At 53.3% G+C, this 16,527-nt stretch overlaps 1 protein-coding gene across 8 annotated transcripts in view; it reads right to left on the minus strand.

The window, feature by feature from the left end:
• SLC68A1 (solute carrier family 68 member 1) overlaps positions 1-16,527 on the minus strand; it is a 29,998-nt gene that overhangs the window by 8,689 nt on the left and 4,782 nt on the right. For 3 of the 8 annotated variants that reach the window (XR_014146006.1, XR_014146004.1, XR_014146005.1), the window contains exons 1-9: positions 13,607-13,744; positions 6,184-6,426; positions 5,681-5,763; positions 4,668-5,120; positions 4,412-4,535; positions 3,701-3,797; positions 3,018-3,189; positions 2,749-2,942; positions 1,410-1,679 (exon numbers count right to left, since the gene is read on the minus strand). Coding sequence is in view for 5 of the 8 variants with exons in the window: in XM_081822843.1 (XP_081678969.1) it covers positions 1,417-1,679; positions 2,749-2,942; positions 3,018-3,189; positions 3,701-3,797; positions 4,412-4,535; positions 4,668-5,120; positions 5,681-5,763; positions 6,184-6,351 (1,554 nt within the window). In the remaining 3 variants the exon portion in view is untranslated. Of the gene's footprint in view, positions 1-50; positions 1,680-2,748; positions 2,943-3,017; positions 3,190-3,700; positions 3,798-4,411; positions 4,536-4,667; positions 5,121-5,680; positions 5,764-6,183; positions 6,427-10,095; positions 10,120-13,606; positions 13,745-16,527 lie in introns of those variants that run through there. The other 5 variants (XM_081822846.1, XM_081822845.1, XM_081822843.1 and 2 more) reach the window with 4 other exon arrangements.

Below are 16,527 nucleotides of genomic sequence, written 5' to 3' on the forward strand. Positions count from 1 at the left end.
TGTATACTTGTTGGGGGGGGCTCTCCAGGCACTTTGCAAATGTTAACCTATTTGATCCAACAACCCTGCAAAGTATTTTTATTATCCTCTTTGCGGATGAATTAGAGCCACAGAAAGATTACGTAATTTCCCAAAGCTCTGCCCTTTATTCGCTAGGATTTGAACCCAGGCGATATAGCCCTAGAGCCTCAATTTTTAGCCACTACACAGACCCTCAAAAACCACTGGCCTTGAGCAGTAGGTCCCAATCAAGTGGGACGCATCTGGCAATGTCTGGGGACATTTAGTTGTCACAACTGTAGGGAAATGCTACTGTCATCTAGGCAGAGGCCAGGGATGCTGCTTTAAATACTCGCAACAAAGGACTATCTGGCTCCGAATGTCTCCAGGTTGAGAAATGCTGGCCTGGAGCACAGGTGTTCTATCCCAGCTGCACAGGAAAATCAGAGCTTCCCAAAACCTCCATGCCCAGGCCATAGCCTAGAACCCATGACAGCAGAATCTTGGGGAAGATAATTCAAGACATCAGCATTTTTGAAAGCTCCCAGTGACTCCAGGGTTGAAGACCTCTTGGAAGCAGCTGCTTTTCCTTGCTCACCATGTCTGGCAGTGGTACATGGGAAATGCACCAGGACATGACCGCAGGCCTGCAAGTCATTTTGCTCACAAATGCCCATGCAGCCTGGTCTGCATGCCCTCCCCGCTACCTCAGTGACTCTGATGAGGGTGACCCCCACCCCCACCAACTCATCTGCAGAAAAACGTTCTCGGGGTGCTTTTCCTATTAAGTGAGGAATCCTGTTCCCCAACCCCACCAACCCACCACTCCTGCGCATAGCACAGACCTCAGGAACGGGAACAGAAATGACTGACTTTAATCAGTCTGTGATGATATGAACCTCTTTGAGAGATCAGGTGGGGGTGGGGGAGCCCTGCAGCAGCACAATACTTTAGGCACAACTGAAGCAGAGAGGTCAGAGAAACCACTGGAAACGTGGAGGGAGGGGGCGGTGGGACTCACAGCTTCCCCTGAGTGGGTGAAAGTGGCTTCTGAGCCCACACACAGCACCAGCCCCAACCAGGTGATGGAACAGGCCTTCATGCCCTGCAGCAACCCCATGTGATCACAGAGTAGCCCCATCCCTTCTTGGTCCTCTTCTTCCTCCTGCCCCACGGGGGGAAGCAGGTCCCTGAGCACATAGAGCCCAGCCCTTGCCCAAGCTGGGCCAGACAGCCAAGCCGGAACTTAGACCTCAGTGATGCTCCTGGCTCAGCCCCAGAAGCTCGCACTCTGCCATCTGTCCTCCAGGCTGTGCCCCAGGGAGGCAGAGGAGCAGGATGAGGGGCTGGCAAAAGTGGCTCCTGCCCAGGGCTGCGACAGTGTCCTCAGCAGGGTGGCCTTACTGTACCTGCCTCTCACACCATCTTAACATCCAGGGTTTGGGCCCGTGATAGGTTCTGGCGCTGGGCTTTGACCATGTGCAGGCGTCTCCCGTGCAGTGTGAACTGGGACCAAGTGAACAGCTGCAGCAGAGCACAGATGATGGGCACCAGCACCAGCAGGTAGAAGCAGCCCTGGCGGAGTGTTGGGGCCTGGGCTGGGGCTGGGGCCGGGGGCTCTGGCCAGGGCTGGGCACTCCCCACAGGGGTCAGTGGGGGCTGCTGGAAGAGATCATGACCTAGGGTGAGAGAGCATGCAGAAAGAACAGGGTCAGCCCTGGTCTCCTCCAAGGTCCACAGTGCCACATCTCAAACGACGCGCATACATTTCTAAACCACAACTCACTTCCTTTCCCAAACTTGCTTCTCCCCTGTGTTTCCTTCTGGGTGACTGGCACCACTATCCACACCATAGACTCAAAGTCTTCCTGGATTCTTCGGTTAACCTCACCACTCCCCAGCAGCCAGTCCTTCCCCTCCCCCGAATTCCAGAACACATGCCACACCCAGACACTTTCTTCCAGCCCCCCTGGCTCCATCTGCTCAAGCTTCCACGGCTTCTGCCACAGCCTCCCCACAGCCCATTCTCCATACAGCAGTCAGGGTGAACTTTAAAAACCAGATCAGACCATGTCACTGCCCTGCTTAAAACCCTTGATATAGTTTCTCTTCACACTGAGAATAAAATCCAAACCCTGCCCTGATGGACAGAGCCCTCTGCTGCCCCAGCCTCATCTCCTAGCCACTCCTAATACCTTGGGCTCCGTACTTGCCCCCCCATCCTGTCTGGGATTCACTGAGATCTTTCTAGACCAGATTCTTGCCATCCAGTCCACATTCTGGGTGTCATCTCCTCAGAGAGGCCTTCCTGGACCACACACACTAAATAGCTTCTCAGTCACACTGCCTATTTTACCATCGCTTTTCCCACTACCATTGCTATTTCCTTGTTCGGCTCTTTATCGCCAACCCCACCCATCCCTCTAACTAGAATATAAGTTCCATGATGGCAAAACCATTGTTATCTCCCTAAAGGGACCTGGAGCAGCTCCTGGCAGTGAAAGTATTCTATACACGTTTGTTGAATGAATGAATGAATGAATGAATGAATGAACGAACGAACGAACCACTGAAAGACGGGAAGAATTGGAGACTCAGTTCCTCCGCCTACGTGGGGAGAGGCAGAGGAGGTGGGGCCCAGGAACAGCCTCTGCTGGCCAGTTGCCATTCTCTCCCCCTTACTGGACCCAGCTTGTAGCTTTGACCCCCAGAGCCTCAGGAGCCCGGTGCCAGCCCCCGGACCCTCACCTGTGTAGAAGCACAGCAGCCAGGTGCCCAGCAGCGGGGCAAAGGTCTGGCCCGGCTTGGTCACCAGGGCCACCATGCCAAAGAGAAGAGCTGAGGCCGCCTGCTTGCGGTGGTTCAGCACCAGGTCCTCATCCACCAGGTCAGTGACCACCAAAGTCAACAGCTTACAGGTGCCCTCCGTGAAGACACGGTTGCTGCCAGCGGAGAGAGAGGGGGCAAGGGTGAAGGGGTGGAGCACAGGGGCGGGGGTGAGGGAGGGCAGCGCATACCTGGCAATGAAGAGGCAGAGGAGGCCAGGGCGGTCGGGGCCGGCCAACAGCATGAGCAGGCTCAGGCCCAGCTTGAGCAGGAAGAGCCCCCGCACCACGGCGTAGACGCCCCAGCGCCGGCACAAGGGCAGGAAGTAGAGGTTGTTGACGTGGGGGGCCACATAGGAGATGCCTGGACAGAAGGGGGCAGCCTTGTGAGGGGGCGCTGCTGCGGCTTCCACAGCTCTCCGCACCAACCATCGGCGTGGCAGGCTCTGTGCTGCGAGCTTCACATCCTGTTATTTCATCCTCACCACCCTTTAGGATCAGTCCTGTTATCATCCCTACCTTACGGGGGATAAACGGAGGCCCCAAGAGATTAAAGAAAACACAGCCAAGGCCACACAGTGAATAAGAGTCAAGACACACAGCCAGGCCCGTCAGCCGGGCGGCCCCGCTGTGAGCCGGCCACTGCGCCGCCTCACCTCTGGGGGCGCCGTCACGGGGACACCAGGAGGGCAGCCCTCGCCTCCTCACGGCGCAACGGGCTCCCACCGCTTCCTCCCTCAGCACAGCGAGGCTGGAGGGGCAAGCCCGCAGCAGCGTAACCCACCCCCGCACCCCGGGCTCCCCCGCACCCCCGGCCCGCACCAGGCCCCGGCTCGGGAGGGAGCTGTGCGGGCAGCTGGGCGGCTGCCACTCACCCAGCAGGAAGGAGCCCGTGGAGAGGGAGATGTGGTCTGACAACAGATGCTCCAGGAAGAGGGGGAAGAAGTTGCTGTTGAAGTGGCAGTGAAACACCTGCAACCCAATGGGGGCAGTGAGGAGGCTGCTGGGCTGGAGGGCAGCTGGGAGCAGGCCAGAAGCCAACCGGTCAGCAGCGGGAGCAAGAGCAGACTTTAACCCCATGTCCCTCCACACGGAACATGCCAGAATAACACCCAACACCAAATTCCTGTTGCTTATCTAATTTTGCTAAAAGGTAGAAGGAAGGATAAAATTGTCAAATTGAATGATTAAGTTTTTCTCTCTTTAATTGAAAACACTAGTAAATCAAGCTTGATGATATAAACACCATCTATTTCTGAACTTGGCGAGCTGACATACTACATGTGTTTTAGGCGCGGCATTTAGTGTTTTAAAAAGATTGTCACAGAGTTCCCAAAGGGCACCTCTTTTTCATAGCCTCCCTTTGCAGGTGAAGACACAGCTGCCCCGAGAGAGCTGCCTAAGATCACACGGGGAGTGAGGAGTTCTGATGGTGCTAGAATCCAGCTCTCCCATCTACCGACCTGTGTTCCTGCTAGCAAATCGCCCAGCAGTGCTCACACAAGGCCCAGCTTTTAAGGAGCCTGTTCCCCTGAGTGAGGCACATCCTGGCCATCGGGGGGCTGGGGGGGTTGCTGCTCCCATACCTGCACCAGGTCCATGCCCACGAACCACAGGAAGTTCCGGTGGCGTGCGAGCTGCTGGAGATACTGGCTCAGAGTGATGCTACCTGCGTCCTGGCAGCCGGTAAGCAGCTCCTCTCCGCACAGGCTACAGGGCAGGGGGGAGTCACCGATGGCCTAGGGCTGGGCCAGAGCCATCCACCACCCCAGGGCAGCCGCCCATCAGCCAGGGGACTCCGTGTGCTGGGGGGAACCCGGAGAGCTGGGCCAGGCCACTCACCCGCCATTCACAGCCAGGGCTGGGCACTCTGGCTCCCTGCCAGCCGCCTCAACCTGCCGCCCAAGCAGCCGTGCGGCCCCCATAAAGCCCAGCCCAGAGCCGGTGGCCAGGGCCACACAGAAGGCGCGGAAGGAAGAGAAGTCTTCCTTGTTCCAGAAGGCATAGGAGGCAAAGACAGAGAGGGAGCCAGCCGCACTGAAGACGGAGCAGTAGAAGTTGAGGTGGGTACGGTCGTGGGCAGAGAGGGCCAGGTCAGCCAGCAAGGCATGATGGTGCAGGTCCACGAGCGTCAGGAAGCCATCATAGAGGCAGAGGCACAGCAAAAACTGCAGGCCAGCGGGTGCCCAGGGCACCCAGAATGCCAGGAACGACAGCGCCAGCAGCGGCCCGTGCCAGCCCAGGGCCCGCACCCGTGCCAGCACCACGGCCCTCGAGGAAAGCCCAGCGCCCGACCTGCCAAGGAGAGGAGGAAAAGTGGCAGCAGCTTTACCAACTGGGCAAGCCCCAGTTTCCCCTCTGCCCAGGCCCCAAAGGAAGGACAGAGGCCCAGAGTATGGGACTCACGGCAGAGTGAGCCCACTGAGCCCCGCGTCCTCAGCCTTTGACTTAGGAAGGACAACTCACCAGGGGGTATACTCTCTCGTCTGCTCCCTTGCCAGCCTGCCAGGGCTGATGGGCAAAGGGTGGTGGGATACCTATTTCTCAGGGTTGGAGGCAGTGTTGGGCCCAAGCAGGGATGGGGTCAAGGAATCTGCCAGAAGCAGCAGAGAGGGTCTGCTGTACAGCTCCCAGTTCTGAGGATCTGACAAGCCAAGCTGGGGTGAATCGCTCCCCAGGTGAGCAAGGCAACAGTTAGTCAAGGCCACTTCTCCCACGTGCCTGACCTCGAGAAGGGAGGGAGCCTGACCAAAAGCTGAAATGGTCTCCCTTTCTCTCCCCACCCCAAACACAGGCACCCTGGGGAGGGGTGGGGTGGGACAGGACCCATTGCGAGCCATCCCCAGGACACAAACCGGGGCTGGGAGCTGAGGAACTGATGGTCACTCAGCCAGCCGAAGAGGGGGTCGTTGAGGCTGTTCCAGAGGAGAAACACCGTCTGTGGGCAGAGGGGACATGGGGCAGGTGGGCTCCAGGCAGCCTCCTCTCCAGAGTTTTCCCTACCCAGCCTGTTCGCCACCCCTCAAAGATGAGCCCAGCTTTCCTGACTGCAAACCTTTGCTCCGCGTAGTCCCTCTACTAAAACCCACTCCACCAGCCACTGCCCCATCAAACTCCCACCCATGCAGGGCAAATTTATCCAGCTGATAAATATACATGAATATATTTTATCATATATGTGAATATCTAGAACCATGCCAGACTCATTGGACAGTGGCCAGGAGAAGGAGGAGTCATCAACACCTCCAGCTCCAGCTTTTCTTGCTGAATCATGGTGGGCAACCTGGCCTGCCCCTGCTCCGGACTGGGTGGGACCCACCCCTGCAACCTGCCCAGCTCCCCCCCAGTGCTGGCCTACCTCTCCAACCCAGAAGGCAGCTTTGTTGATCTTGTACACTGAGACAAAAGTGTCCACATAGTAAAGCAGGAACACATTGTGCAGGATAGAGATGAACAGAGCCAGGGAGCCATAGACCACAGCCGTAGGAAGGCCCAGCATCCAGGTCTGGAGCCTGCCCAGCCCCATGGCTGCCAGCTCGGCGTCAGCCCCAGGACCACTGAGGAGCACTCACATCCAAGAGCAGTCTGGCCATCCTTGTCCCTAGGGAAGAAGTAGCCAGTTAGCTGCAGGGATCAGAGCCAGCTCTGCTCCTAACCCCAGACCTCTGAATCATTTAAAAACTCATTTCTGGGAGCACCTGGGTGGCTCAGTCGGTTGAGCATCTGCCTTTGGCTCAGGTCATGATCTCAGGGTCCTGGGATTGAGACCCACGTCAGGCTCCCTGCTCAGTGGGAAGTCTGCTTCCCCCTCTCCCCCGCCACCCCCCTGCTCATGTGCTCTCTCTCTCTCTCTCAAATAAATAAATCTTAAAAAAAAAAAACCTCATTTCCACTGGGAGAAAGTTTTTACGCAAAACAAAGCTAGGGAATTAGCAATGACATACAACTGAAACAGTGCTGGGCTGGATACCACTATTCAAGAGTAACCCAAGAAAACTGATAAAGGCATGGGAAAAGAAGGCAGGCATCCAACAAGTGCTAAGCCAGGTCATGTGCTAGAGCAGTGTGCTCAGTATCTTCTTTCATCCACACTATCTTATCACAAAAACCTTAACCATCTGGACATGCCAACTGTGGGCGTGGGCATACAATGTCCCTATAACCTCAGCAAGCTACTTAACCCAAGCCTCAGTTTCCTCTTCTGTAAATGGGAAAAAGGAATGATCATGCCTACTCTGCAGAGGAATGTAAGGATCAAGTGAGGTAACTCATGGAAAGTGCTCAATAAATGGATGGTGGTGGTGTCATGATTATCTTTATAAAATCCCTACAAAATTTATAGCACTATTACCATGTGAAAAGAGAGCAATCCCAAGCTCAAAGATGTTAAGTAATTTGCCCAATGTTACACAGCAAAAAAGTAGGAGATTTGACCCCTGGCCTGTCTGGTTCTAAAGCCTTTTCTGCCACTTGACCTTTTAAATCAGGTTCCTACGCACTGTTGGGTAGAACAGAGAAAGTTGCTGTGATGTCAGGTTCCATAGGTATGTAAGAGTGATAGAGTCCACAACCACTCAGGCACTTTGATTCTGGAAATTCCACCTCAAGAAACGAACCCCAGGGGCGCCTGGGTGGCTCAGTCATTAAGCGTCTGCCTTCGGCTCAGGTCATGATCGCAGGGTCCTGGGATCGAGCCCCGCATCGGGCTCCCTGCTCAGCGGGGAGCCTGCTTCTCCCTCTCCCACTCCCCCTGCTTGTGTTCCCTCTCGCTGTGTCTCTCTCTGTCAAATAAATAAATAAAATATTAAAAAAAAAAAAAAAGAAACGAACCCCAAAGGAACATGTACAGAGACGTTCATGGCAGCAACAGTAATAAACAGCAAAAAGTCGGACACGGCCCAAGAACGAAACAAAGGGACTGTCTCAGCAAGGCCGATGCTCTCCAGAAAAGGCAAGCCCGCGGCCCACCTCAACACGCAGAAGAGAAACTCAAGAACATGTCACGGGAAGAGAGCACAAAGGACAGTGTGGGTGCCTAGCTTCCAACCAGGCTAACTTATACACAGAGGCTGGAAGGACAGACCGACTATGAGAGGGAAGGAAATAAAAGTCAGATCTTTTTTAGGGCAGGCCTTCTCAAACTGGAATGTGCTTTCAAGTTACGTGGGCACGTCATCAGAATGCAGATTTTGACTCAGGAGGTCTGGGAGGAATCAGATTCTGCATTTCGAAATGGCGCCCTTCCCTGGTGGTCTAGCAGTTAGGATTCAGCGCTCTCAAAAGGGCGCCCAGGTGGCGACCACAGGGCCATGACCACAGTTTAGGCAGTGAGGCATTAAGCCTGCCTGTCTCTTTTTTTAGATTCAAAGATGCCGTTCTCTTTTCAGAAAAATAACCCTGTGTGTGCTTGCCTGACCCCCAGAGGGAAGCTATGAGGATTTCCTTCTCTCAAATTCCCTGTTGTGCATTAAATCATATCCCCAGAAAAAAAATATGCTCAAGCCCTATCCCCCAGTACCTGTAAGTATGACCTTATTTGGAAACAGGATCTGGGCAGATGTAACCACGTTAAGATGAGATCAAAGTGAATTCGGGTGGGCCCTTACAGGGAGAAGGAAATTTATACACAGAGACAGACACACACAGAAGGAAGGTGGCCATGTGAGGACAAAAGCAGAAATTGGAATGATGCAGCTACAAGCCAAGGAATGCCAAGGACTGCAGGCAACCACCAGAAGCTAGGAGGAAGCAAAGAAGGATTCTTCCCTAGAGCCTCTGGAGGGAGCGTGACCATCTGGAGTTGTTTCAGACTGTGAGTGAATAAATTTTGTTGTTTTAAGCCACCCAATTTGCAGTAATCTGTTCCGGCAGCCCTAGGAAACTTACACATACCCTCGGGGGCTGTTCCTCTTTGAGTCCTTGTGACCCAAGCCTGCCCATGGGCGTGATCTACATGTTGGTGAGTGCACGCATGCACACGCACATGCACACACAGACACACACAGCTGAAACTTCTGCTTCCCATCATGGTCAGGCCCTGGAGAGCCAACTTCAGCCCAAGTCCAACCGCAGTTGACCTCCAGGACATGTCCTTGCCCCATGACCCACTATAGCTCCTGCTCTGTGCCCACCCCTCCAGGGCCTCTGTCCAGCCCAGCCTCCCCTAGGTCTTCAAGCCACCCTCTCCTCTGGCCAGGCCTTTGTCCTTGGTAGTGCCCCTGCCAGAAATGGCCTCCCATCTCCCCACCCTTCAGGAGCCAGCACTGTGTCCAGACTCTCTCCAGCCCCTCACTGATGCCTCCTGCCACCGTACCACAGACTCTCCTGACTGCCCCCACAACAACGTGTGGGGTTTCTCAGGGCAAAGCCTGCATCTTTGCCCTCCATCTCCCTTGGGGAGGGTGGGCTGGACACGGCCACTCTCTGGTAGAAAAACAGGCCCTGATGGGGGAAAAGGAGGGAATCTCAGTGGGATCTCTCAGGCTCATTGGAAAATGAGGACAATTCACTCAAGAGATCCAACCTGGTGCCAGTTTATGCCTAGTGCTAGGGAATGAGGGAAGGAGAAGCAGCTAGAACAACCTGAAACCAGCCGCTAAGTCTGTGAGAATCTCTCCCGGGCTACAGTGAGCAGGAGGATGGCCAGCTAGCCTCTCCCTGGAGCCCTTAAGCCCCTGAAGGAACATTTGGTGGGAAATACTTTTTTTCCCCCATAGCTTTATTGAGGTATAGCTGACCCACAATGATCTGCATATATTCAAAGTGTACTGTCTGATCAGTTTTAACATATACATGCACCTGGGAAACCATCACCACAGTGGAGATCATGAACATATCCATCACCCTAAAAGTTTCCCTGGCACTTTCTAAGGAACATAATGGAAAGAAAACACAATTGGGGGCCTTCTAAGTCCTGACTGTACCATTTACTACCTGTGACCTGGAGGAATTTGCTTAACTTCTCTGTGTCTGTTTCCTGATCTGCGATATGGCACCAACCTTCCTAAGACTATTTTTAGCAGTCAAGGGGAAAATACTCTCAAGCACTTAGCACATAAGTGCAGTGGACACTCAAACTTCAGAGATTACTGCTGTTGAGCCTCTCAGACCCCCCAAACCCACCACACAAGGATGGGGTGAGTATTAATCTAAAGGTGCTTTGGGGCTGTAAAGCACAACATATACCTCTAAAGGTGCTATCCTTAACCCAGCTCACTTTCTCAAATTCCCCAGGGCCTTTCAGACCCCCCCACCCCGGCCACCACCTCACCTCCAAAGCCTTTGTCCAAAGGGAGTGAAGTGTCCCAGGCCCCCACCCAGATGTCCAGTGACCTATCCTGGTTGCTGGAGAAGGTGAGCCCTGAAGGCCAAGTCCCCAGCCTCCACCAGCTGGCTCCTGGCACTGATGCTGGGGTAATAGCAGAAAACCTCAGAGGGCGGTGACATGGGAAGGGTGTGACTTTTGCCATCAGGAGAGGCTGGGTTTAAATCCCACCTGCACTTCGTACTAAGAATGTAACCTCAGGCAAATCACTTAAGCTGTCTGAGCCTTGGTTTCCTCACCTGTAGAATGGGAATAATAATGCCCATCCTTTAAAGGAATGCAGGGAGGACTAAACTAATGCCCAGGAGCCCAGAGCACTATTACATGAAAGATGTTCAGAAACTGGCTTCTTCTTGGGCTCACTATTAAAAGACTGGAGTAGGAGCAGGGGAATATCCTGGTAATCCGGCCTCTTCCCACGGGAAGGGAATTTGAGAGACAAGACAGGGCACACAAGGCTAAGTCAAAAGAAGAGAGTCTACAAGTAGCAGGAACACATGCACAGTTCAGGAGAGCCAGACACAAGCCCCCACCACAAGCCAGGGCCAGAGGCAGAGTGACCTGTCCAGGTGAGCCTCTGCCCAGGAGAGGGGGCTGGGGGAGGAGTGTGCAGGGTCACACTCTTCCAAATTCCGCTCCTCCCTCAGGAAATGCCTTCCCCTACTCGCCCTCCCACCCTCAATACGCCCCAGCAGAAAATAGCAACCCTGCCTCTCCAAGGGAGGAACAGCTTAGAACCCACACCAACCTAGTTGCATAAGCCGGGTGAAATACCCTGTAACCCAGCCAACTCCACCCCCACCCTGGCACCTGGCAGGAGAGCCTGTTGGAGGTCACAGGAGCCCACCCCGCCCTCGTGCTGGGATGGTCCCCAGTTATGTGGCTTTGAGCCAGCCTTTCCTTCTCCCTAGGCCTTGGTCTCCTCGTGTATAAAGTGGGGATGATGACAACCTCTTGGATTGCTGCAGGGCTGAAACGCAAAAGGTACATAAAGCCCCAAGCACAGTGCCTGGCACATAGGAGATCCTCAATGAACAGTAGCTACTGTTATTCTTTTTCATATCTCTCAAGTTTGGTTTCATGATCTTTAAAGGGTTTCAGTCAGTCTCCTTCTGTCAAATCCATGATGAAGTGGTCTCTCCAGCACCCAACACTGATGCCTCTTGCTGCCTAGTATATCCTGCCATCCCTCAAATTCTCTTTTAAATGCCACCTCCACACCTTTGTTCATGCTGTTCCTTCCACTTAAAATAGATGTAACTACATATCATTTCTCAGGCATCTGGGTATGTCTGGCTTTTACATCCATCATCAAGAACCCTTACAACTCTGTTACTATTTCCATCTCATTTTATAAACGAAGAAACCAAGGCTCTGAAGGTTAAATAAATCACAGAGCTATTAGGGGCTGGAGCAAAGATACAGAAGCGGTGTTTTTGACTAAAAAATCTCAGCATTTCTCATGTCACTATGCCCAACCCCACCACCATCTTATCAAATCCTGCTGATTCAAGGCCCAGTTCAGTGGCACAGGCCTGAGTACACCTAGGCAGGTGTTCTCTCCCCTCTCAGGCCCCTTGGCTCCTTTATCAGGGTCCAAATGCCTCCTTTACCCTCCTCTAGCACCCAAGCTCTGTAAGAGCAGCACCAGGTCAGACTCCAATTTTCTACTCCCTGCTTCCACCAGGCTCCTTTACCACACAGTAGGTGCTCAATTAATGCCTGCTGAGTCAATTTGTCCCTAAAAGGCCAATATGGGTATCCCCAGAACTAGGGAAGAGTAGCAGCCCTAGGATTGCCACCCCCAAATCCCACTGTGCCCCTCAGCTCTGCTTGGCTGTGGGAGTCAGAAAGAGGCAACCAGGGGAACCTTGATGAGCCCTGCTGAATAAAACATGTACAGCAAGGCAACAGGTGCACAAAGAGGAAGAGTGATAACAAAAAGTCACATTTATTAAGCTTGTACCACGTGCTAAGGAAACCAGATACAATATGGAAAGAGAGCTCAGGGCAAGGAGGTAGAAAGACACCAGATCAGGAAGGGTTTTGTAAATCACACACAAGATTCTATCCTGAGGACAATGGGATGGGGGGCACTGGGGGGGCTGGTGAGGTGACAGAACTAGATCTGTTTGGAAGGAATCCCCTGGCATAAAAACTCTCTCTTCTTGACCCATCAGGCTTCTGGAAGATGAAGAACTAGAAAGGATGGAAACAGTAGCATCTCCCTGATTTCTGAACCAACCTATAGTGGCTGCGGGCTGGTGGATTTGGTGGAGGAAACCAAGAATGCCAGACTGGGCCCCTAGAGTGAGGGGCATCAGGAGGGTAGGTGTTGATTCCCTTCAAAAGGACTAGCGGCTATAAATAAAATCTTAAAAAAAAAAAAAAAAAAAAGGACTAGCGGCTGTATGCGAAGCAGTTTAGTACAGAGAAAAAGCTACTAACAAGCATAATTTGGAGTTGGGGGCCCTGAGTCAAGTCTGAACATTATCACTGCTAACTAGCTGAGTTTATTCCTACATCTGTGAAGCAGGAGAAAACAATTCCATTCTCTACCGGTCCTCAGGAGTATCAAATGAAATTGAAAGGTGTAACACCCTACACAAATATTAGGTGTGTCCTTTTCTCAACAAGCAGCTGACCTCTGAATTGTCTGCTGCCTTTCCCGTTTCACAGCCGCCTTGCTCGTCTCCCTGCCCAGTCTCCCTCCCCACAGCAGCTTCCAGTCCTGGCAGGAGGGCCTCCCCTGGCGTGGGCGGCGTGTGTTTGGGGGTCGGGGGGACCACTCTCCATTCCAAATACTAATAGGCCTATCCTCCTCCTCACGCTGGAAATGAACTTTCACCTTCCTGGGGGAGGGATCTTCCCCCTCTCCTTCCCCCACAGCACTGGAGGGTCAGCGACTTCACCCTGGGACCACCTGCCCCTCCCAAGCCACTGAGGAGTCTGGGGCTAACCCAGGAGGTCTTTACTCAATAGCTGGCGCTGAAACATGTGGTTCTTCAGCCCGTCTGTACATGAAAGTCACCTGAGGAGTTGCTCAATACCGAGGCCCGGGCCTCACTCCTGACCAATCAATCCGAATTTTCGGGGGTGGGGCCCAGGGTTAGTGTTCTTTTAAAGCCCCCCAGGTGGTTCTACTACGCCACCAGGGTTAAGGGCCATTATGTTAATGAAATGGATCCCGGCCTGAGACATCCCGCGACTCCAGCCCCCCAGGGAGCCCTTCTGCAAGGATTCCACCCTCACCCCTTGAGCCCAAGCTTCTCCCATCCTGACCCAAGGGCTCTCCCAACCCACAACCTGATCACCTCAGGGACCCCCCGCAGACAGCCCCCAGGACTCCCAGAGCCGACAGCATTCCTGTCCCCCTCGGGTCCGTCCTTTGTGTCTGATCGGCCCCCAGTCCGGCCCGCTCCTGCCCCCGCGCCCGGGCCACGGGCCAGCCCCTCACCGATACCGTGGCAGGCGAAGCCTAATCCTGCGGCTGCCTGGAGCCAGGTGCGAGTCAGTGCGCCTGCGCGCGCCCCGCCGGCGGCTTCCCTAGCCTCTCCCTCTGCCCCCAGTCGGCGATTGGCTCCGCGCGGCTCCCGGGACCGCGCCCCGGCAGGTGCCCGCGCCCGAGGCTGCCGCAGCCATATTTGTCATGGGCGCATGCCCTTAGGGACCGAAAAGAAAACGTGGACGCTGGCAAGAAGAGAGCAGTGGCCTGGATTCCTGACGATTCACCTCCTCTCTTTCACCTTTATAGGTGCTTAAAGTCAATTTCTGTTCAAATCAGTAAGACTTTCTAAGCTCTCCCCTCTCTCTCCCGGTCCTTCCTTAGTATTAATTGGCAGAATGAAGAGAGCACAGCACCTTCTTACAAGCCATGTGGTCTGACTAGATGCACAGCTAGGCGGATGAGGAGATGACAGTGGCACAACCTGGGACTCCCTGATGCTGGATTGTGAGCCCCTCAAGAGTGAACAGCCCCAGCTTAATGTGTGGGCACCAGGGCTCAGGCCACAGGCGCCAGGCCCTGAGAGAGCTACCATGCAGCCCACCCTCCTCGAATTAAAAATAATAAAAGGAGTACTGAGCTCTCACTAGATGCCCTGTACTGTGTTAAGCACTCTGCATCCATTATCTTGTTGAGTCCTCACATCATCCCTCGGAGGCAGGTGCTGTTATCCCCATTTTACAGAAGAGGAAACAGGTTTAAAGAGATTCAATGACTTGGGGCGCCTGGGAGGCTCAGTTGGTTGAGCGACTGCCTTCGGCTCAGGTCATGATCCTGGAGTCCCGGGATCGAGTCCCGCATCGGGCTCCCTGCTCGGCAGGGGGTCTGCTTCTCCCTCTGCCCTCTTCCCTCTGGTGCTCTCTGTCTCTCATTCTCTCTCTCAAATAAATAAATAAAATCTTTAAAAAAAAAAAAAAAAGAGATTCAATGACTTTCCTACAAGCAAGAGGCCCAGACTAGCTGGAACCCAGCTCTTCTGCCTCTCAGAACAGTCTTTCTTCTTCTTACCCCTGCCCAGGGCCTCAAAGTCAAGTTTTGTTTTGCTCAGTACAGTCTGGTGAGGATGTCCCATGTCTTTTCACAACAGGCCTCTAAGGCTGGTTAATTTTCCAGGCAATCAAACAGCACACACTTCAGGCCTACAGTTTTTCTACCTTATGATATGGGGCAATGATCATGGGGGGAACCTGGGTTCCGGGAGACCTGGGGCCCAGTCCCCTAGCTCCACTTCTTTGTTAAGGGACCCTCCTGGGGTGCCTGGGTGGCTCAGTTGTTAAGCGTCTGTCTTCGGCTCAGGTCATGATCCAGGGGTCCTGGGATCGAGCCCCGCATTGGGCTCCCTGCTCTGCAGGGAGCCTGCTTCTCCCTCTCCCACTCCCCCTGCTTGTGTTCCCTCTCTCTCTCTGTCAAATAAATAAATAAATAATCTTTAAAAAAAGGGGGGGACCCTCCTTTTGTGAGCCTCTGTTTTATGCCTTAGAGGGATTTTGTAGCCATTAAGTGAGTAATGGGAGTGTAAGAATTTTGCCAGCTTTTGGTCATTATGCTTTTGTTGATGGTTGTCAACAGGAAAATCATCCTCTTCCTCCTGCCTGACAACCTGGCAAAGGGCCCACCCACAGCAAATGGTCCAACACTAGAGCCCTGGTATTCAGGGGTTAGAGTCTGTCCAACCAGTTCCTGTGGAGCCCCAGCAGTCCCATGAACTTTGCTCCCAGCATCCACCACTCACCAATCTCATTTCTCCCCAATCCTGTCCCTTCAGACCCTCTTCTTACCTCCTACGTCCCCTCGAAGCAACACACATCATTTCTCTTCTAGACTTCAAGCAATTTCTGGAACCCCCTCCTGCTCTAGGAAGCCCTCATGACTAAAAAGAAGGTGACCATTATTCTCCCATCCCAACCCCTTTCTCCCATCTATGTTTTCCTGGCTGAGAATACAAGGCTGGAAACCTAGCATTCAGCATGGTGTCTGGCACACTAGGGCCTCCATAAATTGACTAAAGGAGTTCCCCCTGCCTTTCCATTTTTGACCAGCATGTGCCTTTGTTGCAAAGCAACCCTGACTCTTTACTTAGTCCTCCAGTCCACTGGGAGAACAGGGGAATGGAAAGGGCTGCCAAGGGGCCAGAAATGAATGTGACCCATTGGAAAAAATTTGGCCCTTATGTTGCACTTAATGTCTCATGGTTACACTGAGGCTCCTCATCCCTCTGATTTTTTTTTTTTTATTAAAAGATTTTATTTATTTATTTGACAGAAAGCACGAAAGAGCACAATCAGGGGGAGCAGCAGAGGGAGAGGGAGAAGCAGCTCCCCACCGAGCAGGGAGTCCAAAGTGGGGCTCAATCCCAAGGACCATGGGATCATGACCTGAGCCCAAGGCAGACATTCAACCAACTGAGACACCCAGGTACCCCCTCATCCCTCTAATTTTATAAACAATGTAACCAGTTAACCTCTTGTGTCAGCACCAGGACTAGGCCTTGTGATTATCTCCAATTTCCCTTCCTGGTTGCCAGCCACAGAGCTAACTGGGAAGGGACATAGGATGCAACTGGGGGATAATATCAATCTGCCTGACTTCTTGAGTCATACCAGAATCCCTGAATTGTGGGACAAATAGATACATAAACATCTCTCTCCTTGAAATTCTCTCCTCCCTTGGCTTCTGACCTCTCTGATCTAGGTTTCATCATGTTCTCCTCCTAACAACTCCTCCTCAGTCCCCTTCACTAGGGCACTTTTTTCCCAGGGGCTTTCTAAAATCAGAGGGCAGGTCACCCAAGTTTCCATTTTCTTTTTTTTTAAGATTTTATTTGAGAGAGTGAGAGAGAGAGAGTACACGAGCGGGGGGGGGGGGGGCGGGGG

This window comes from Leptonychotes weddellii, chromosome 6, assembly GCF_054177405.1.
Source record: "Leptonychotes weddellii isolate Sample4059 chromosome 6, ASM5417740v2, whole genome shotgun sequence".
Classification (NCBI taxonomy): domain Eukaryota; kingdom Metazoa; phylum Chordata; class Mammalia; order Carnivora; family Phocidae; genus Leptonychotes; species Leptonychotes weddellii.